General features: G+C 37.9%; 1 protein-coding gene across 1 annotated transcript in view; it reads left to right on the forward strand.

Annotated features, from left to right (window-relative positions):
• LOC128703240 (glycoprotein-N-acetylgalactosamine 3-beta-galactosyltransferase 1-like) overlaps nucleotides 1-23,267 on the forward strand; it is a 111,783-nt gene extending 88,516 nt beyond the window's left edge. Inside the window, exons 6-7 of the mRNA XM_070103529.1 lie at nucleotides 12,949-13,113; nucleotides 21,876-23,267. Coding sequence (XP_069959630.1) covers nucleotides 12,949-13,113; nucleotides 21,876-21,977 — 267 coding nt within the window. The 3' untranslated portion in view covers nucleotides 21,978-23,267. The remainder of the gene's footprint in view (nucleotides 1-12,948; nucleotides 13,114-21,875) is intronic.
• Nucleotides 23,268-24,945: the final 1,678 nt, after the last annotated feature.

Here is a 24,945-nt window from a genome sequence, read left to right on the forward strand (position 1 = left end):
TATTATTATTAATTTAAGTATGCCTCATCCTCTGGACACATCTGCTTCATAATACACTCTTGCTTATTTGATTCTGATACATTCTCTATTAATTTTTCTGATAAAATGATTCACAGCTTTTTCTTCCTGTTATATTTCTCTACTTTAAAGTTCTTATCAACGATGATAAAGGAATAGGAGACTTATTTATGAAATCCTTCAAAACCTGTTTCTTCCTCCTTTGAAAATTGCAGTATTAGGGTGACCTTATATGTTCATACATGTTCCTCTAAGGCTTTCTAACTGTATACATACATTAAATATGTATAACAATATATAAATGATGAATCCCTCTTACAATCCACATTATTTCTGACTTAGGCGAGAGACACTACATTTTTTATTCTAAGATTAGATAATTATTTTGTGTGTGCTGAGTAACATTGTTCTATACAAATGTATTAAAACTAGTATTAAATGATATAGTATACCTAGGTTGTAAATGATATAGTATACCTAGGTTGTAAATGATATAGTATACCTAGGTTGTAAATGATATAGTATACCTAGGTTGTAAATGATATAGTATACTTAGGTTGTAAATGATATAGTATAACTAGGTTGTAAATGATATAGAATACTTAGGTTGTAAATGATATAGTATACCTAGGTTGTAAATGATATAGAATACTTAGGTGGTAAATGATATAATATACCTGGATGGTAAATAAGAGCATAACATATGAAAGAAGGAACACGGCAACAAGCCTACTGACCCATGCGAAGCAGGTCCATGCCACCCCCGGCCTAGAACAGTGACCACCTAGAAGGAGCACGGCACCACATCTGATAGCCCAAGCTAGTCAGGTCCGATTCACACCCACCCACACCCACTCATGTACATATCCAACCTATTTTAAAAAAGACAGAAATATTTTCAGCACGCTATTTACATCCCCTTTATTTATTCCTGTCTTCCATTTATACACCTCAGTCCTATCCCCTCTAATTCTACTCAGTTTTAGATAGTGCAGATTCAGAGCCTCAGTCTATCCTCATAGGGAAGATTTCTGATACATGGGATCAACTTTGTTATCCTCCTTTGTACGTTTTCCAGTTCATTTACATCCATTCTGTAATACGGTGACCAGAACTGTGCAGCGTAATCTAAATGAGGCCTAACCAAGGATACACAGAGTTGAAGAACAACCTGAGGACTTCTATTATTTATACTTCTAGATATAAAGCCAAGGATTCTGTTAGCTTTATTGCGAACACTAATGCAATGTTGTCTTGGTTTCAAATTACTGCTAACCAGAACTCCTAAATCCTTTTCGCGATCAGTAATGTTAAGATCAACACTATTCAGTTTACAAGTGACATGGTTATTATCCTGTCCAACATTTAGCACTTTGCATTTGTCTATATTAAACTGCATCTGCCACTTCTCCGACCATTGCATCAGTCTATTCAAATCATCCTGGAGTGCACTAATGTCCTCATTAGAATGAATTGGACGGCCTATTTTAGTGTCATCAGCAAATTTGCTTATGTCGCTATTTATTCCCTCATCTATATCGTTTATGTAAATTGTGGCGTGCCCCAATTCTGATTTCTACCCATTTATGTAAACTCTTTGCTGCCTATTTGTCAACCACGCTTCTACCCAGAAAAAATTTCTCCTATTCCGTGTGCGTTAAGTTTCCTCGAAAGTCTCTGATATGGAACTCTATCGAAAGCCTAACTGAAGTCCATATTCACAATATCATATTCATTACCATGATCTACCTCCTCAAACACCTTAGAAATAAAAATTAGTAAATTCGTAAGACAGGAACGCCCCTTAGTAGAACCGTGTTAAGACTCATTTATCAATGTATGCCTATCAAGATGGCTACGAATTTCCTTGGTAATTATTGATTTCATAAATTTTCCCACTATGGAGTTAAGGCTTACTGGTCTATAGTTCGAAGCTATGGGCCTGTCACCTGCCTTGTAAATTGGTATTACATTTGCCATTTTCCACCTATCAGGCACTATGCCAGTTTGTAGTGATATGTTGAAAAGATTAGCCAAAGGTTTGCAAATTTCCTCATTACATTCCTTTAAAACCCTTGCAAATAATTCATCAGGGCCTGGGGATTTGTTAGGTTTTAATTTCTCTATTTGTTTGAAGACCATGTCACTAGTTACTGCAATCATGCATAGATTATTATCGTCTTGTTCTACATAAATTATTACTTCTGGAATTTCGCTAGTATCTTCCTGAGTAAAAACTGAGAGGAGGTAAGAATTTAAAATTTCACATCTAATCTTACTTCTGGATACCTGAAAGAGCCCTTTTGAGTTAATCTTCGAATCCCTTGCGACCTTAGCCTCATAATCCATTTTTGCTTTTCTTATTCCTTTTTTTATTTCTCTCTTTAATTGAATATATTGATTTCTTAACTGCGAATCCCCTCTTCTGATACGCCTAAAAATGCCTGCCTTTGGGCCAATGAGATGTTTTAATCTATTTTTCATCCATTAGGGATCATTTTTGTTAGATCTAATTTTCCTACTCAGAACAAAAGTTGACTGAGCAGCTAGAACTATGCTCTGAGAAACATCATATTGGCAACCAACACCAGCCACCTGACCCATAGTCAGGTTATCCCAATTTAGCCCACCCTCGTAATTTTTCAGTCCCATGAAATCAGTCAATCGAAAGTCTGGGACAGAGACCTGATTGCAGTTTACTGGGTAATTCCATAATATATTGAAATTAAATGATTTGTGATCACTTTCCCCAAGCTCATCATTAACCTCAAGATTATTAATTAGTGAATCTTTGTTGGCAAGAACCAAGTCAAGCAGATTGTTTCCTCTAGTTGGTTCTGTCACAAACTGTTTTAAAAGTCACAAGACTCAAGATTTCCTGTCAAATTGCTCCAATAAACTTGTCTAAAGTTAAAATCCCCCATTAACACAACATTTTCATATCTAGACGCCTTATGAATTTCGTCCCATAGCAGCTTACTGCACTCCCTATCAAAGTTTGGGGGCCTATATATCACATCCAAAATTAATTTTTCATACCCCTCCAGAAACTGTACCCAAACAGATTCTATGTCCAGTGTTTCTGTTCTAATAACCTGTCTAACACAACAATTTAAATGATCTCTGACATACATCGCCACTCCACCACCCTACCTGTTGACCCTGTCAGTGTGTAATAGTTTATAACCCTTTATGCTGCATTCAGATGGCATTTCTCTATCCTTCAAGTTGAACTAGGTCTCAGTTATAGCAATAATATCTATATTACCTGCACTTGCGTGTAATCGTAGCTCATCTATCTTATTTCTTAGACTCCTATTATATGTGTAGTAAACCTTAAGGGTGCTAGTCACTCGTTACCCTCTACTATCTCTACTTGTTTGTTGATCAGTTGCTTTGCCTTTATTAGGACCTTTATTTTAAATATTGTCTTTTAATCTTTTAAATATATCACTGAGGTATCCTGGTAATATCTGCTGTTTCCAACAATATATTGCAGCCTGATTGTTTCCCACAAACCCCCATGCCTCTATAATCTATCAGTTTAAAGTCCTAGACAAGTCATCAATTACCCCATCAATTGAATTGGCTAATGCAACCACTCCAACCCCAGGGATATGAACCCCATCCCTTGCATACATATCATGTTTGCCATAGAATTTGCCCCAATTATCAATGAATGGGATTGCAAGTTTCTTGCAGCACATGTCTAGCCAGCAATTTATACCAATTGCCCCAGACATCCATTCATTGCCCAATCTTCTTCTAGGCAAGATGGTACATATGATATGGATCCCTCCCTTAGACCTGACTACTTTTATGGTTGACCTGTACTTATCCAGTAGCTCCTGTCTCCTACCCTTCCCATTGTCATTTCCACCAGCACTAAAACAGATAATGGGCTTGTTCCCATTGCCTGACATAATATCCAACCTGCTGACTATGTCACAAACACCAGATCCTGGGAGGCACACCCTCTGTCTGACTTTTCTATCTCTGTTACAAAAAGCACGGTCCATATATCTTACCTTAGAGTCTCCCACAATCAGAATATTCTTACCTTGATTAACAGGGGAGTCAGAGGTACCTTTAACATCACTAACCACTGAAATACACTCGTCTTGGAGAACAGAGAATCGATTTCCTACTTTCACATCTTCTTTATTAACCCTACTTATCTTTCTTCTTCCTGAACTGTGAACCACTTACCACTTAAAGTGGCTGCCACTCTCACTGGTGGTAAGCATTTCCTCCTTACCAGCGCCAACTATCTCACACTCCCAAACACATCTAGGCGAAGCTTCAGCCTCCTATTTTCCTCCTGAAGAAGTAGAACCTCCTTCTTCAACACTTTAACTTGAGATTCTAAAACATTACAACAAGCCATGTTGCTTGGTAACTCCCCACGCTAATACCCAGACAGCTCAGGACAGATATGACCACACGTGACCACTGACCTCAGCGTACTGATATAATATACCTAGGTGGTAAATATCATATGCCTAGGTAGTAAATGATATAGTATACCTAGACAGTAAATGATATAGTATACCTAGATGGTAAATGATATAGTATACCTAGGTGGTAAATGATATAGTATACCTAGGTGGTAAATGATCTAGTATACCTAGGTGGTAAATGATCTAGTATACCTAGAAGGAAAATGATATAGTATACCTAGGTGGTAAATGATCTAGTATACCTAGAAGGAAAATGATATAGTATACCTAGGTGGTAAATGATACAGTATACCTAGGTGGTAAATGATATAGTATACCCAGTTGGCAAATACAAAACAAGGATGTTAAATCACTACAGATTTAGCATTCATGAATATTCTCTCACTACGGAGATAATGAGTAATATTAGCACTAGATAATAAGGTCTAACTCTCTATATATCATTAGAATAAAGGTAAAGTTAAATTTTATATTAGCCTTGTTAAAAGGTTCAGAAGAGTTTAGGAAAAATGTAATTAAACCCAGACTTTTGAATTAAAGTGATTTGGTTCAAAATTAATTTTATGAACCAAATCACATCAATTCAAAAGCCTGGGTATAATTACATTTTTCCTAAACTCTTCCGAACCTTTCCTAACAAGGCTAATATAAAATTTACCTTTATTCTAATGATATATAGAGAGTTAGACCTTATTATCTAGTGCTAATATATTCATTATCTCTGTAGTGAGAGAATATTCATGAATGCTAAATTTGTTGTGATTTAAACATCTTTGTTTTGCATTTGCCAACTGGGAATACTGTATCATTTCATACCAATTTTATTACATTTATAAGTAGCAATGGTACTCAACACACACAAAATTATTATCTAATCTTAGAGTTAAATATGTATTGTCTCTCACTCAGTTACTGCGGGTTATCTACATATTTCCCAACCCTGAATTTTTGTATATAATGTCTATAATATTGTCACTCCTCTCATGATTATTCGTTCCATTCTCAATTTAAGCTAAAATATACTCCACCTATTTGTCCCATGTGTCCAACAAGTCCACGTAGATCATATTAATAATGAGAGAAGTGCCAATCTTCAGGGCTAAAACGAAAGGTGAGTCACTGTATACTCCAGCTATCTTGCCAAGAAAGAAGTCACGATATGAGTGTACAAATTAATATCGTAAAGTCTTGTTCTAGACTCATTTGCCATATATCCCAGTATATAATTCATAAAGAGATATGAACAATGAGTAAATACATGAATTGAAGGGATGTAAATAGAACGAGAAACTCTATGCTGTGGTGTATATGCAATATATTTTATGTAAATGTTATCTTGTTATCATTTTAAAGAATGTATTCTCAATATTCAGAAAATTCACGGGGAATACGCTATCTAATGAGCTGTGTTGGCCACACTCAGTTTACTAGTGCACTCAACATATGGGAGGATAATGTACCTTGCAGTGGAGTAATCTGAAACTATATTCATGATGCTTTCCTACAGTCATTGATAAAATGACCTACTGCATCCTCTGACGCCATCGCAGTGGTTTTCATTATTCAATATGGTTTGTGACTGTGAAAAAAAAATCGTACGATTTTTTGAGACTCATAGCTAGATGTCCAGTACTGCAAACCATCAAGTAGTGAGATGATCTGCGTTGAGTGAAGACGTGCTAGTAAGCTCTCACTAAAATTAACGATGTCTTCACTGTAACAGCTATACCACCAAGTGAAGGCAGAGTTGGACAAAGCCAGGAGAGAGTATTAGTTGGTAACTCCGTGTGTTGAAAAAAAGTCTTCTGTATGAGCAGACTTTAGTCTAATTTGCACGTCTCTCAGAGACAGAGGTGCGAGAGAGAAACATGGGGAGATGTGCTGATTTTGTTGTTACATGTGAAATGGTGGAAGATCTTAGCTGGCAGTCATTTTGTGAAACCGCAAAACATCTCAGCGATACTAACCTTCAAGGATTCGTAGCTGTCCTCAAGATAACGTGGCTGACGACAACTGAAAAAACTGGTCAATGGTGAAGACGAGAGGAACGAAGCTCACGATGCTATTATTATTATTACATTTATAGTTGGTGCCCTAAAACCTTAGGGGCAATGCAATACCTGTGGGAAATGAAAAGGATTCAGGCTCATTTCAGAGAATTGGAGAATAGCCCCAATTCCTTAAATCAAGAGTCCCTCACCAAGATCAAGGGACTTATTTTCGGGGGAAGCAGCTCAAGATACAAAGTACCTAATGATGTTGCTTAAATAGAAACTACTAACACCTTCACTGTGCATCAAGACAAGTGCAGGATGACCAACACAGCTATAAACTGGGACGAATAGAGAGATTCAGAAAGGAACAAGGACGACGGAAAGGAGTGTAAGAGTAAAGATACAGGTAAGTCCATTCTTGTTCTCAGTGATTCACTAACCTGTCAGATCGTGCTTTCTGCGACAGGAGTTGGAGGAAAGTGATTTAAGTTTACCGTCCTGATTCGGGAATAGAAGACTGTGGACAGGTTCAGTACTATCCTTACTGGAAGTCAAATTTATCCAATCACCAGTAAGAGCTCTGAGGGAAACGATATCAAATGGCTCAAAATGAATACTTTCTTGAAAAATTCAAGAAGACATTTGTAGTTATTAAGTGTCCCCGATGGTGACCTTTTAAGAGGTCCCATTTTTTCTTTTCTTTCTTTTTTTTTTTTTTTTTGTTCTTCCTCAAAATTCAGTTTTATTTAGCTCAAAACCTCAAGAACGCCTCATCTGATCTGAATCAAATTTTCAACAATTGTGTATGGCAACTAGGACCAAATTCTTGGAACTCTTGGCATACTTGCATATCCTATGACCAAAGTAGTTGGACCCATTCCCAGCACCTTAGAATGGCTAGTATAACTTCCAAAACCAACAATGTGTTTCAGATAAGGGTGCCTAAAAATTCGACGGATGTGAAGAGTGAAAATCAAGTGTGTAGTTGCAGTTCTGACCATTTTATGTGTAAAATAGTGTGATTTTTGTAATTTCCGTTAAATCACGTTAAATAACTTTTAGTTTGCCTCTTTTGAAAGGCTTCAATATTTAATGGCTAATGAAAATTATGGCCAGGATAATACTAAGTAAATTTTATTTGACTGTGGCAAATTTGTTTTAGTAAAATTGTTAGAAAAATGAAATAATTGGAATGTGTGCAATAACTGACCACTGATGTTGTCTGCTCAACACAAGACTTTAGTATTATTGATGATTTAACTTATAATAATAATTATATACCATAACTTTCCTCCGACTAAGTGCAAATTAGAAATTTTACTGAATGTTAAAAAGCTTGGAATACTTGGAATAAGATCAGTTACTGGAGAATGACTTTTCTGATTGGCGTCAAACTTTTACCGTTGAAGATTTTTTTTAAAACATATCTGTCACTTACTTTGACCTGTGTAAATTTTATTTTGCAAATTTTACTAAGCAAATTGCTTCTCATGTAATAAATAAAAAACGCTTTATTTTGACCAGCTTCTGACATTAAATTCTGGTGTATCTTAACATAAAATACTTTTCTGTATGAATTTTGGACTGAGTGGGCACCAATCTTCTGCTTTGCCATTTTTTATATAGGATTCTAAAGAATATCAAATATTTTTCCTTAGAAATTTGTGAAGAATTATAATTTGAATGCAAATCTGAAAAGAAAACTGAAAAAAAAATCAAATTCCACGGTTTCATGAGGTTTTTAAAACAAGGAAATTTTCCTATTTTTCGGAACGCTCACCAATATTTTCTTTTCCTTTTTCACAAATTTTCACTTATTAGTCGAGAACAAATTATTCGATCGGCTTAACATTTTCGATTCTTATGTAATGTATATTGAGGTACATTCGTTGGTATGTTGGTATGTCTGGTATCCTATGTACGTTGATTTATTGGTCAATTGCAAGTTTTCCTTCCTTGTGATAAGTGGAGAAACATCGCCATCAAGACTCGTGTCTTCTACCTGGAAGAAATTTGGTATATTTAATGGAGTTAGTTGATGCCATTTTCACACTTTAAAACTCAAAATAGTATTATTATTATTATTATTATTATTATTATCAAAAAGAACTCAAAATGGTAAAATATCATTTTTTTCCCTTTTTGCATTATTTTCATTGATGTTAGTGAGAGGCTCTTGATCCAAGGAACTGGGCTTATCTCCTCATTGCTTCATTCGAATTTGAATACCTTCCATTACACACTCTATATGACATCTATGGGTTTAGTGCTTGTTTAGTATTAAAAAAATAACAAGTGTGAATGACATCAATGGTTGATACATCGTATAAAATGACCGGATCGTTTCATTGCACATCGATTGTTAGCACAAATATTTGTTGGATCTTCTGCAGTAACTGGAATATGAATCTTCTGGTTAATGTTAAACTTTCAATGATGCGCTTTCCTCAGGGGAAACAACTTCTTAATGTTAAATTGTGTGGCCTATCATGTCACAATTTTATGTTAAATTGTGTGGCTTATCATGTCACAATATTATGTTAAATTGTGTGACTTATCATGTCACAATTTTATGTTAAATTGTGTGACTTATCATGTCACAATATTATGTTAAATTGTGTGACTTATCATGTCACAATTTTATGTTAAATTGTGTGACTTATCACGTCACAAGTTTATGTTAAATTGTGTGACTTATCATGTCACAATTTTATGTTAAATTGTGTGACTTATCATGTCACACTTTTATGTTAAATTGTGTGAGTTATCATGTCACAATTTTATGTTAAATTGTGTGAGTTATCATGTCACAATTTTATGTTAAATTGTGTGATTTATCATGTCACAATTTTATGTTAAATTGTGTGAGTTATCATGTCACAATTTTATGTTAAATTGTGTGATTTATCATGTCACAATTTTATGTTAAATTTTGTGAGTTATCATGTCACAATTTTATGTTAAATTGTGTGATTTATCACGTCACAATTTTATGTTAAATTGTGTGATTTATCATGTCACAATTTTATGTTAAATTGTGTGACTTATCATGTCACAATTTTATGTTAAATTGTGTGACTTATCATGTCACAATTTTATGTTAAATTGTGTGACTTATCATGTCACAATTTTATGTTAAATTGTGTGACTTATCATGTCACAATTTTATTAGTCAAATTGGTTTCTATGAGATAATTTAGTTTGTTTTCCCTAAGTGATATTAACTCCGGTTCCTTCATGTGCTCATAACATTTGTGCTTTCAAGACCATTGTTAGAAATTTGTATGTTATGTATACTAAACTTTTATCAAATTTACATAAAAGCTGATGATTTTTGTTTTTGTAGGTTCCAGCTTACTTTTTTTGGAAATTGGGAAAATTTAAATACTGGTTTTCATGCGATAACTTGTGTGTTATATTTCATTAGCTTTAATCCTTCCATGCACAACATTTGAGTAGTTTCTATCTTAATCTGCTTATGTATTTTAGAATATTGGTCTCTTTGGTTCTTCTGAGAAGTTTGAATTAGATTTAGTTTGTGTATGCTCTAATTAACCATTTTTATTAAATGAATTTGGATATTAGTTTCCATATGATGACTTGTGAATTCTTCTTCTGATTTCCTTCACATTTGTAAAGCTAATATTTACCCGAATTATCAAACGAATTTTTGCATTCTGCACTATTACAAATGCATAAGGCAAAGGGTAATGGAATAACAATACCGGGATACCTTTCTCGGATCATACAGTGACCGAAATACATCTACAACAACAACAACAACAACAACAACAACAATAATAATAATAATAACAATAACAATAATAATAATAATAATAATAATAATAATAATAATAATAATAATAATAATAATAATAATAATAATAATAATAACATTAATAATAATGATAATAATAAAAATGATAATAATAATCTTTATTTCTACAAGTACATGATACAACTTGTACAGACCAAACTGACATCAGTGATATACTACACATAACTTCCCGTGTTATGCAGAACATCTCAGGCAAGTTAGGTCAGTTTTATCCCCAGGATGAGAAAAACACCAGTCGGCTAACACTTGCTTACTGCAAAATGAACAGGGACAAACACGGTAAGAGACATATGCAACAGTTATTCCGATACGTTTCGCCTACACAGTAGGATTCATCAGTTGATTACAGAAGAGTTGGCAGAAGCAGTAGAGCTGTGAAGACGATGTAATCAATCCATCACCCTTGAAGAAGTAGTTTTGAGTTGGTCAGTCCCTCTGCCTGTACAAGAGTTTTGCACCATAGTTTGGAACAGTGTGAAGTGTAAGCAACAGTATGGAGACATATATCGGAAGGTCAGATGCAGTTCACTAGTAGAAGAAAGAAGGTCATCATTGAGAAAGCAGGTCCTCAGATCCAACTTCTCTCTCGCTTCAAAAGTTGTCAGAGATGTTTTCTATACCAAGATACTGCATTATTACATTATTTTCTTATCAATTTTCCACTTCTCACAAACCAAAGAGAGCAATATTTTAGTGCACATAAATACTTTAAGTTTGAAGCCGCCTAGAATCTGTAACATTGAAAGTTGCAAACTAATCAAATGCGGCATCCAAAAGTTATCACAAAAAATCAGCATTTCAAGTTTTTTCAATTGCTTCCTGAAGTGCGAACTGTGACTTATACATTAATAAATCCAAACTTTTCCCTAAGTATGACTAATCAGCTTATAAGAAAGTTTTATATAAGCAAGTGTATATATCATACAAATGTTACTATAGGTAAAAAAAACACTTATTTAACCTAGGATAACTAAATAAAATTAAGCACTTTGCCTTATTTCTAACCAGAAGAGACATTCTTCAGTTATTTCACAGAAAACAATTTGATTAATAAAATCAACACAACTGTTATATTTTAATCAGAGGAAAGCAATAAAGCGTGTAGTGCCTATGGTGTGTGAGACATTCAGATTTGATTCATGCAATGGGAAGGTAGGTACAGTTTCTTGGAACAAAATTCGTTCACCATCATCAAGGGGAAAACAAAGCTATAATATGAAAATAATACTATATTATTTCGAGGTTAAAAGTGACAAAATGGCTGATCAGAAGAAACTTTTTCCAGTCATCACACAGAAACAAATGATGGGAATGGCTCGCATTAAGACTACATCATATCTACTGGATTTTTCAGTACCAACTTTTTGACAGAAGTTATTTCTCTGAAAACTCAGGGGATTACTATATGACTTAATCGAATTATGCCTACCATGTTTCTATTCTTCTATCTTTATCTCGTGAAATACGTAAGCAATTGTTTCTTATTGCCTTGCTTATTACATTTTAATATAAATTTAAGCATATCTTATCTAAATTATATAAATTATATTAAAAAATACAAAACATCCTAACTTATCCTAAAGGATAACAGACCTAAACCCACTTATACAATTATAAACGAACTTTATACTTATTATCAAGCTGAGTTTGGAAAATATTTTCCATAACCGACGAATACTTAACTATGGGTATACAATACAGGTAAGCCAGCAGATGGCTTACAACAGATAAATTGCACTGGTAAGCCAGCATATGATTAAACACGTGTATATCATGCCGTAAGCCAGAGGTGCGCAACCACATGTGTATACAGTAATGCTGTAAGATATCGGAAGCTTAAATCAGGTACATATCGCAGGTAAACCAGCGGATACCATACTGCGAGCATTTATTAATACGCCGAGCAAAAGGATGCCTCGGCACAAGTATTGGCACAAATAAGCTCAAATATGCTGCATAACTTACCAGGTGATCATCGTACACAGACCTGCATCAAGAGACACTTTTCTGTTGCCTGATAAACATAACACTACCGAGATTCAGTACTGTACTACTAATGTTAGAGCTTAGTTATAATAATAATAATAATAATAATAATAATAATAATAATAATAATAATAATAATAATAATAATAATAATAATAATAATAATAATGACAATAATAATAATAATAATAATAATAATAATAATAATAATAATAATAATAATAATAATAATAATAATAATAATGACAATAATAATAATAATAATAATAATAATAATAATAATAATAATAACATAATAATAATAATAATAATAATAATAATAATAATAATAATAATAATAATAATAATGACAATAATAATAATAATAATAATAATAATGACAATAATAATAATAATAATAATAATAATAATAATAATAATAATAATAATAATAATAATAATAATAATAATAACATAATAATAATAATAATAATAATAATAATAATAATAATAATAATAATAATAATAATAATAATAATAATAACATAATAATAATAATAATAATAATAATAATAATAATAATAATAATAATAATAATAATGACAATGATAATAATAATCATAATAATAATAAACTACCAGTTTGTCTAGTAATCCTGCTGATCATTCCTCAGGGACTCAACTGCTGCTCTGACTCTGCTGTGACCTTTCACTACGTCGACACGTATATGATGTACCAACTGGAGTATCTCTTGTACCACCTGAGGCCCCAGGGTGTTTGCCGGTGGTTGCCCGTCCCTGCCCGACTACCACCAGACACTGATAGTGTACCTCCTCAGGTAAGTAATGAGTGCAGACACACCTCTCTTAAGATACTGACTGTATACACACCTCTGGTAAATAATGTCCCAGAGTTCGTTCAGTATCCTTCACCCGACACCCTCTCCCGCAACAAGTGAGTCTGGTCTGCGTTTAGCTTGCGTTTAGCCTGCGCAGCAGGCTTCCTCAGTTGGGTGCAGGAGATTATTGCTTGTGAAAAACTAAAAGATATGGAGTAGAAACTTTGAAGTTAGTATTCCCTCATCTTTGACATAAGGTGGCGAGTCCCTTAGGTTCAGGTACTCATCACATCTTAAAGCACAGGCAAAGCATTGTCTTAATGCTTGTGTTGTGTCTTTTCTCAAACAACTTGCCAGTACTCATTTAACATATGATATAACAATCAGGTACCACTGTTGGAATTAGGCTGTTTTATTCTTGTTCTAACTCATTTAAGACAGACTACAAATAAAAATGAAAATGTGAATATTAATAACATTCCATTCTCTTTACTTCTTAGAATTATATCACAATAATTAATTTTCTCTAATTAATTTTCCGATGAATGGTTCAAAGAACCGACACGTTGTTAAATTAGACACGTGTGCAACTCTTGGGTATCTTTACTGAGGAAACGTTTCGCCACACAGTGGCTTCATCAGTCCATACAAAGGATAAACTTGAAGAACAGGAGGAGAATGAAGTAATCAGTCCCTCAACCTTGAGTCGATGTGGTCAGTCCATCAATCTTGAATAGAATACGGCATATGAGCGGAGAAGCAGCTTATTTACCGCATGGCAGGAGAGGTGCAGCAGTCGTAGGTAGTGTCACATTTGTCCATTGTGAAAGTAGGTCGTGCCCAAGGGTTAGGAAAGCGAAGAATTCCCAAGTATTAAGATCCCAAGAACTTGCAGTGTCTGATACGATTGTAGATGAATGGTTCTTAATACTTGGGAATTCTTCGCTTGCCTAACCCTTGGGCACGACCTTGGGCACGACCTACTTCCACACTGGACAAATGTGACACCACCTACGACTGCTGCACCTCTCTTGCCATACGGTTTATAAGCTCCTTCTCCGCACATATGCCGTATTCTATTCAAGATTGATGGACTGACCACATCAACTCAAGGTTGAGGGACTGATTACCTCATTCTCCTCCTGTTCTTCAAGTTTATCCTTTGTGTGGACTGATGAAGCTACTGTGTGGCGAAACGTTTCCTTAATAAAGATACCCAAGTGTTGCACATGAGTCTAATTTAACAATTAATTTTCGGTTGGCGTCACATCAGTACTCACAAACTCACCTTTCTGGCTGATTAATATACAAGATCAGTAATAGAAAACTATTTAAACAAGTTTTTGGCCAAATATCAGGAGAGAAAGTTGTCTTAATAACCTAGCAGGCTATATCAGTGGCAGGAATATATCTAGCAGGCTATATCAGTGGCAGGAATATATCTAGCAGGCTATATCAGTGGCAGGAATATATCTAGCAGGCTATATCAGTGGCAGGAATATATCTAGCAGGCTATATCAGTGGCAGGAATATATCTAGCAGGCTATATCAGTGGCAGGAATATATCTAGCAGGCTATATCAGTGGCAGGAATATATCTAGCAGGCTATATCAGTGGCAGGAATATATCTAGCAGGCTATATCAGTGGCAGGAATATATCTAGCAGGCTATATCAGTGGCAGGAATATATCTAGCAGGCTATATCATTGGCAGGAATATATCTAGCAGGCTATATCAGTGGCAGGAATATATCTAGCAGGCTATATCAGTGGCAGGAATATATCTAGCAGGCTATATCAGTGGCAGGAATATATCTAGCAGGCTATATCAGTGGCAGGAATATATCTAGCAGGCTATATCAGTGGCAGGAATATATCTAGCAGACTATATCAGTGGCAGGAATATATCTAGCAGGCTATATCAGTGGCAGGAATATATCTAGCACGCTATATCAGTGGCAGGAATATATCTAGCAGACTATATCAGTGGCAGGAATATATCTAACAGGCTATATCAGTGGCAGGAATATATCTAGCAGGCTATATCAGTGGCAGGAATATATCTAACAGGCTATATCAGTGGCAGGAATATATCTAGCAGGCTATATCAGTGGCAGGAATATATCTAGCAGGCTATATCAGTGGCAGGAATATATCTAGCAGGCTATATCAGTGGCAGGAATATATCTAGCAGGCTATATCAGTGGCGGGAATATATCTAGCAGGCTATATCAGTGGCAGGAATATATCTAGCAGGCTATATCAGTGGCAGGAATATATCTAGCAGGCTATATCAGTGGCAGGAATATATCTAGCAGGCTATATCAGTGGCAGGAATATATCTAGCAGGCTATATCAGTGGCAGGAATATATCTAGCAGGCTATATCAGTGGCGGGAATATATCTAGCAGGCTACATCAGTGGCAGGAATATATCTAGCAGGCTATATCAGTGGCAGGAATATATCTAGCAGGCTATATCAGTGGCAGGAATATATCTAGCAGGCTATATCAGTGGCAGGAATATGTCTAGCAGGCTATATCAGTGGCAGGAATATATCTAGCAGGCTATATCAGTGGCAGGAATATATCTAGCAGGCTATATCAGTGGCAGGAATATGGCCAGGATTAATAGGAAAATATGCAAATATTAGAGAACCGCTGGGGAAGGCCTACTGGCATATGCGTAGTTGGTCCTACTGGCACTATGGAACCACTGGGGAAGGTCTACTGGCATATGCGTAGTTGGTCCTACTGGCACTATGGAACCACTGAGGAAGGCCTACTGGCATATGAGTAGTTGGTCCTACTGGCACTATGGAACCACTGGGGAAGGCCTACTGGCATATGCGTAGTTGGTCCTACTGGCACTATGGAACCACTGGGGAAGGCCTACTGGCATATGTGTAGTTGGTCCTACTGGTACTATGGAACCACTGATGAAGGCCTACTGGCATATACTTAGTTGGTCCTGCTGGCACTATGGAACCACTGGGGAAGGCCTACTGGCATATGCTTACTTGTTCCCACTGGCACTATGGAACCACTGGGGAAGGTCTACTGGCATATGTGTAGTTGGTCCTACTGTCACTATGGAGCCACTGATGAAGGCCTACTGGCATGTACTTACTTGGTCCTACTGGCACTATGGAACCACTGGGGAAGGTCTACTGGCATATGTGTAGTTGGTCCTACTGTCACTATGGAACCACTGGGGAAGACCTACTGGTATGTACTTAGTTGGTCCTGCTGGCACTATGGAACCACTGATGAAGGCCTGCTGGCATATACTTAGTTGGTCTTGCTGGCACTATGGAACCACTGGGGAAGGCCTACTGGCATATGCATAGTTGGTCCTACTGGCACTATGGAACCACTGATGAAGGCCTGCTGGCATATACTTAGTTGGTCTTGCTGGCACTATGGAACCACTGGGGAAGGCCTACTGGCATATGCATAGTTGGTCCTACTGGCACTATGGAACCACTGATGAAGGCCTGCTGGCATATACTTAGTTGGTCTTGCTGGCACTATGGAACCACTGGGGAAGGCCTACTGGCATATGCATAGTTGGTCCTACTGGCACTATGGAACCACTGATGAAGGCCTGCTGGCATATACTTAGTTGGTCTTGCTGGCACTATGGAACCACTGGGGAAGACCTACTGGCATATGCGTAGTTGGTCCTACTGGCACTATGGAACCACTGATGAAGGCCTGCTGGCATATACTTAGTTGGTCTTGCTGGCACTATGGAACCACTGGGGAAGGCCTACTGGCATATGCATAGTTGGTCCTACTGGCACTATGGAACCACTGATGAAGGCCTGCTGGCATATACTTAGTTGGTCTTGCTGGCACTATGGAACCACTGGGGAAGACCTACTGGCATGTACTTAGTTGGTCCTGCTGGCACTATGGAACCACTGGGGAAGACCTACTGGCATGTACTTAGTTGGTCCTGCTGGCACTATGGAACCACTGGGGAAGACCTACTGGCATGTACTTAGTTGGTCCTGCTGGCACTATGGAACCACTGGGGAAGACCTACTGGCATGTACTTAGTTGGTCCTGCTGGCACTATGGAACCACTGGGGAAGACCTACTGGCATGTACTTAGTTGGTCCTGCTGGCACTATGGAACCACTGGGGAAGACCTACTGGCATGTACTTAGTTGGTCCTGCTGGCACTATGGAACCACTGGGGAAGACCTACTGGCATGTACTTAGTTGGTCCTGCTGGCACTATGGAACCACTGGGGAAGACCTACTGGCATGTACTTAGTTGGTCCTGCTGGCACTATGGAACCACTGGGGAAGACCTACTGGCATGTTCTTAGTTGGTCCTGCTGGCACTATGGAACCACTGGGGAAGACCTACTGGCATGTACTTAGTTGGTCCTGCTGGCACTATGGAACCACTGGGGAAGACCTACTGGCATGTACTTAGTTGGTCCTGCTGGCACTATGGAACCACTGGGGAAGACCTACTGGCATGTACTTAGTTGGTCCTGCTGGCACTATGGAACCACTGGGGAAGACCTACTGGCATGTACTTAGTTGGTCCTGCTGGCACTATGGAACCACTGGGGAAGACCTACTGGCATGTACTTAGTTGGTCCTGCTGGCACTATGGAACCACTGGGGAAGACCTACTGGCATGTACTTAGTTGGTCTTGCTGGCACTATGGAACCACTGGGGAAGACCTACTGGCATGTACTTAGTTGGTCTTGCTGGCACTATGGAACCACTGGGGAAGACCTACTGGCATGTACTTAGTTGGTCCTGCTGGCACTATGGAACCACTGGGGAAGACCTACTGGCATGTACTTAGTTGGTCCTGCTGGCACTATGGAACCACTGGGGAAGACCTACTGGCATGTACTTAGTTGGTCCTGCTGGCACTATGGAACCACTGGGGAAGACCTACTGGCATGTACTTAGTTGGTCCTGCTGGCACTATGGAACCACTGGGGAAGACCTACTGGCATGTACTTAGTTGGTCCTGCTGGCACTATGGAACCACTGGGGAAGACCTACTGGCATGTACTTAGTTGGTCCTGCTGGCACTATGGAACCACTGGGGAAGACCTACTGGCATGTACTTAGTTGGTCCTGCTGGCACTATGGAACCACTGGGGAAGACCTACTGGCATGTACTTAGTTGGTCCTGCTGGCACTATGGAACCACTGGGGAAGACCTACTGGCATGTACTTAGTTGGTCCTGCTGGCACTATGGAACCACTGGGGAAGACCTACTGGCATGTACTTAGTTGGTCCTGCTGGCACTATGGAACCACTGGGGAAGACCTACTGGCATGTACTTAGTTGGTCCTGCTGGCACTATGGAACCACTGGGGAAGACCTACTGGCATGTACTTAGTTGGTCCTGCTGGCACTATGGAACCACTGGGGAAGACCTACTGGCATGTACTTAGTTGGTCCTGCTGGCACTATGGAACCACTGGGGAAGACCTACTGGCATGTACTTAGTTGGTCCTGCTGGCACTATGGAACCACTGGGGAAGACCTACTGGCATGTACTTAGTTGGTCCTGCTGGCACTATGGAACCACTGGGGAAGACCTACTGGCATGTACTTAGTTGGTCCTGCTGGCACTATGGAACCACTGGGGAAGACCTACTGGCATGTACTTAGTTGGTCCTGCTGGCACTATGGAACCACTGGGGAAGACCTACTGGCATGTACTTAGTTGGTCCTGCTGGCACTATGGAACCACTGGGGAAGACCTACTGGCATGTACTTAGTTGGTCCTGCTGGCACTATGGAACCACTGGGGAAGACCTACTGGCATGTACTTAGTTGGTCTTGCTGGCACTATGGAACCACTGGGGAAGACCTACTGGCATGTACTTAGTTGGTCTTGCTGGCACTATGGAACCACTGGGGAAGACCTACTGGCATGTACTTAGTTGGTCCTGCTGGCACTGTGGACACTGCTTTAGAAACTTCATTCCCCAAAGATGTGATTTGTGTCTCAATAAACTTAGTATTACTACTACTACAACTTGGCTATATTTCTGTCTCTTACCTATGAATTGTGCTGCCATCGTGTTCTAATTTGCTTTAATATCCAATCCCATAAAATTTGTGGCACTAGATTCATGTTATCTGAGCCGCCTCTTCCAGCCAGCTGCGAGAGAAAGATTCCAGCGACGTGTTGTCTGCCTTAATTATTTAACCTTAATTTATTGCTAATTAGTTGATAATTACAGAAACACTGCAATAAGGTTCAAAATCTACCCTATTTATTTTTCACTTCATTATATTTTCTGTTGCTCAACCACGCCTATCTCACATAAAGAATTAAGAAAATAGTACAAATAATAAGCATATCATTAATACAATGTCGTTCCAGTATAGTTAACTATAGGAGTTGTAATAATATAGAAAGAAAATTAAATTTCTGGATTTAGGTCAAAATATAAAATTATAATCTAGTTTAAAATTCCAGTAATTTACTGAATGAAGAGTTTATAACAATATATTACTTGGGTATATTTACTAAATTAAAAATAATTACACTAACAGAAATTGGCTAAAATATTGAAAGAGAAAGTCAAGCACTGAGAGCAGCTTCATGAAGTTATGTTATTTTGACTCACGAAATCGTAATGACACGATTGCAAACAAACCATACTACGGGCGGGATTTGAACCCGCGGCTATTGTGGCTAGCTGGTCCAGTGGCTAACACGACGGTCTGGAGTTTTGAGACTCTGACCGCGGGTTCAAATCCCGCCAGTGGTATGGTTTATGTTATTTCACAGTGTTTACACAGAGACAGAGGCGTCTAATATCATCAGTGATGACTCACTACTGTAACACAACCATGTGCACAGCATCTGCCTTCTTCTTCCCCATTCATATTCTGAGTTCACCCTGATTCTATTTCTACTCTTCTGTCCTCTTCCTCAAATCAACAGTTCCAGCCCAGATAGAGGGTGTTAATCTGCACATTTTAATCCAATGGAGGTTCAGTAAGATTGTAAGAATATCTGACAGATTAAATCCAGGGTGGTGAGGTGTGCCTTGTGTTATTCCTCACAAGGAGAAATTTATCAAGGTTCCATCTCACAGATATCCCTCACTGGGAGGTATCCCTTTTTCTCACCAAACATTACTGAGAGCTGGGGTAATCTGTGATTATCCTAAGCTCTCATTGTTTATTTTTCTTTTTTGTACAGATACCTTAAACATTCATTAACAGCCAGGTACAGCCTCCCTTTTAAATGTTTCACAGACAAAAATTTCATACAATTTACAAAACAATTACATTACTAAGTCACACTAACGAAAAGGAGAGAGGAGGGGTATATATAGGCAGGAGGTGGTAGTAGTAATAGTAGTAGTGGAGATAGAAGGTACTGCCCAGTCCCCACCTCCATCGCACACAGACGGAAGAAGCCACTCATGGCTCATGCTTATGACTTGTTTGGAAATGAAGAAGATACGACACGGCCAAGGAATCGGATGAGGAAATGTGGGGCGCAGATCTGGAGAAGAAATTGCACGATCACTCCCTGGATTCACGAGACAGAGAGACAAACGAATTGGGAAACTTCCATTCATTGAAGTTTCCCCACAGAAAAAACAAATGATCCTATACGACTCTAAATATGATTACTCCACCAATAAAAACACCTCATGAATTGACAGCTGAAGTATTGAAAAGGAAATACCCTATCTCCTCTTGGGCTTCTGGTATAGCACACTCTCTTAGGTTCGAGTAGTGTTTTCAGTCCGGCGTATACGATGGTGTGTCATCTCAAACACAACAGACTCGTCTGTTACCTTCCCCACTCACACAACTAGCAGGAAGAAGCAATGGAACAGTTGCAGCAAGAGTCACAGTTGCATTTCTGATGTCTAAGGGCTTTCATCTGTCATAACTCGGCACCACCGGATCCACTCCCGGCATTCAGGAAGCAGCCTGAGCACCTGGGTGACTGATTATAAAAAGAGACATGCTATACATATGGGGAGGACAGCGTAGTAGTCGTTGTAGTGGTGGTGGTAATAGTGATAACAGTAACTGTTAACAGTAGCAGTAATAACAGCAGTCAGCGGTGGACGGCTGTCTCCTCACATACTCCTCATGAATTTGAAGTGACCAAGGTCTAAGGACCCACATGTATTCAGTCTTCAATAAAGTGTCCTCAGTGAAGGCATTCGTGTTCCCTCTAGTTGTCGGTAGACAGTTGCCTTCTTACTACATTTGATAGCATGTGTCTGATACTTTCAGTTCTGAGCTGCTACTAAAATAGGGTAATGAGTGTGGTATAACTGCAGTTCAGAACAGTTAGGTGATCTGGGATAACATGTATGTCACCTGTAGTTCAGAACTGCTAGGAGAACATGGGTAACAGGTTTCTGACAGCCGTTGTTCAGAACAGTTAGGCGAATATTTCATAACAGCTCATAACCGATTGAGTAACACCTGCTGTTCATCACTGCAAGGTGAGCAAGGGCAACATAAACTCGATTTTAGTCGGAAAAACGACTGTTAGTGAATAAACAGAAAGATTTTGGGGGGAACTAAATCAGGAGCTCCCAGTACCAGGACCATGTTTCAGTCCCTCTTTCCATCTTTCTGGTTAAGGGTATCATGCGTATACAAACAAGTTCCATATTTCTTCAGGCCACACATAGGATAAAGCCCAAGTCTTTTGCTTCAGCCAATGAGGCACAAACAAGCTTAAGTGATGACCTTAAAATTAACGTTATTCCATTACATTTCAGATGCTGATGGAGCGTGGCATTTTGGCGTCAGTAGCACAAACGATGCAGAGACAACAACTGACAGCTAAGGAACAGAACAAAATTTCTATTGTTAAACAATAAAATTCGAAATGTATTAAAAACTGACTCTGAGAGAAAGAGAGAGAAAGAGAGGATAGCAGACCTACTGGTGTTACACTGTTTTTTTTTTTATGTAATGGATGACAGACTTACAATGTCTATTCAGATGAGATCAGAAGAGTAAAATAGCAAAGGTTTTCGCCTCTCATCACGACCTAGGATTATTTATGATGATATAACGCCCAGCTTCAGCACCTTGTTACTATAAGTACCTGTATATAATTTAGTTCCTGTTCATGAAAAAGTTCCAGCACCTGACTTAGTTTCGTCTCCTGACATTGTTTTGTGACTCATGTGAGTTGAGAAAATTTTGTGAATATAATATTAATCTTGACTTAATTCACTTTTCTTAGTTCCTTCAGCTGACTTAGTTCCTACACCAAAGTTAAATTATTCATTTGTCCCAGATCTTGTGCAACAAAGGCAAATGCAACATTTACATTTTACTAAGAGACGTTTCACCCACTAAGGGGCTATTTCAGTTCAGTGGAAATAACCCCTAGTGAGTGAAACATCTCCCAGTTTAATGCCCAGTGTTGTTTTGTGTCTCTGTTCCACAGTCTATTGGCGATTGGGATGGATTATAGTTTACTCGTACAGAAACAAGGCAAGTCATACGACCGAGGCTTGTCGCCGCTTACTGTGGATCATATCAAGCAGTGTGGAGTCTTAATTTTATGGTACTTCATACTAGGACCTTGCGTTAGTTCATGAATTTGATGAGTGAATCATTACTCAATAAGATATTCGGGGACTAGAGTTCAGATGTGGTGCCTCTCTGAGTGACTGTGCGAACACTGGTACATTATGTCACTTCTTGTGATTTAATAAAACAAATTATTATTATAATAAAAAAGAAGCGCTAAGCCACAAGGGCTATACAGCTTAATAAAACAAAAATGCAATACTTAGTAATTTTTTTCTATAATACCTCCCATTAAGGGATTCATTATTCCCAAACAGAACTTGGAAAACACTCAGAATATGTTGTGGAAAGAAGAAAGGTAACTGTACTAAGGAGACCAGAACTGACCTGCATCATCTAAGTGAGCTCTAACTAATGCTGCATAGAACTGTAGTGTAACCTCTGGACACCTGTTGCTTATACTTCATGATATAAATCCCAGTAATCCGTTTGCCTTATTACTTACTCTTAGGCAATGCTGTCTTGGCTTCAGATTGCTGCTTACCATAACTTCCAAGTGCTTTTCGTATTCTGTATGGCCAAGTTCTATATTATTTAGTTTTTAGGTGCTAGGGTTATTTACATTCTGAGCCTCAGGAACTGGCATTGTCTACAGTGAAATGTATCTGCTACGTTTCTGAGCTTATCTAAATCGTCCTGAAGTTAAGTGACATCTTCCTATGAATCAGTCATCCTGCCTATTTTTGTGTCGTCTGCGAATTTGCTCATATCACTTGTTATTTCCTCGTCATGGTTATTAATTTATATTATGAACAACAATGGTCCTAAAACTGATTCTTGTGGGATGCCACTTGCGGCTGATCCCTACTCAGATTTCACCACATTTATATACACTTTGCCTCCACTTGGCCAGCCACGCCGCGATCCATAACAGGACATTTTTCACAATGTCATCAGTTGCCACTTTCTTGAACAGTATTTTGCGTGATTCTCTATCAAAAGCTTTACTGAAGAAAGGCAGTAAATTAGTCAGACAGGAACGACACCTAGTGAATCCGTGATCAGTATCATAAATCAAGTTTTGCTCCTAATATCAGCTATAATTGACGCTAGTAATATTCCTGCAGTTGAGGTCAGGCTTATTGTGCGGAAGTTTGACGGTAATTACTTATCCTCTGCTTTAAAAACTAGGAATTGCATTAGCCATCTTCTACAACCTTTGAAAAAAGTTCTTCAGAGACTGGGGATTTATTTTGCTTTAATCTGTTAACCTGCTTGATTACCATATCCTTAGTGACTGTGATATTACATAATTTAGTTTCTTCAGGGTCCTTATAAAAATAAATTACTAGTTTTTGCCTTGTGTGAAAACCGAGTGGAAATAATTATTAAAAACTGACCACATTTCATCGTTTTTATCAGTAAGATGACCAGATTTAGTTTGTTCTAAATACCAGAAAAAATCCTTTCTAGTTTGTTTTCAAATCCTTAGTAACGTTAATGTCATAGTCCCGTTATTTTTTTTTTTGTGATCTCCCTCTTAATGTGAAAAAAAATGATTCTTAAAGCTGGGTGAAGAACTCATCACAGAAACCAAGGATCACAGAGCGGCCAGCTTCCTCTTTCAGAGACTCAAGGTGACCTCTTTTTATACACATATATTTTTTTTTCTACCCTTGAATGTGTTTGAGCCTATTCTTCATCCATTTGGGATCAGTTCTATTCGATCTTATTTCTCTGTTTAGAAACCTGTCATACTGATAACTCTTTTCGTTACCCCAGGCACAGATGATAGATGTTATCTAAGCCCTTCGTAATCTACTAAACGAAAATCTGTGACCGTTACTGAATTATCCCTACTTCCATACTTCCATTCTTCAATTTATGGTCGTCCGCGCAATGTTCATTTGTAATTTATTGGATATTAACAAGGAATCCATGTCTGCCAGAACCAAATCGAGCAGATGATTTGCCCAAGTTGATTCTATAACAAACTGCTTTAAAAACAATCTTGAATAACTTTTAATACACCTATGAAAATTCTACCTAGACAAACTAAGTGTGTTCTTTCAGTTTTTATACCCGTTTTTATGCAGCATTTCAGGTGTTCTCTGACAGATGGTTATTTCTGTCAACGTGGAACAACTTAAAACCCTGAACGTGACATTCAGAAGGCATATGCTGATTCTTCATTAAACCAACTCTCAGTAGCGGCAAATGCGTATATGTTAACCACACTTGCAACTAATCTCAACTCATCCATTTGTTTCTAATGCTTCGACTATTTGTATATTATGTATTAAG

This window comes from Cherax quadricarinatus, chromosome 85 (genome assembly GCF_038502225.1).
Source record: "Cherax quadricarinatus isolate ZL_2023a chromosome 85, ASM3850222v1, whole genome shotgun sequence".
In the NCBI taxonomy this organism is placed as follows: Eukaryota; Metazoa; Arthropoda; class Malacostraca; order Decapoda; family Parastacidae; genus Cherax; species Cherax quadricarinatus.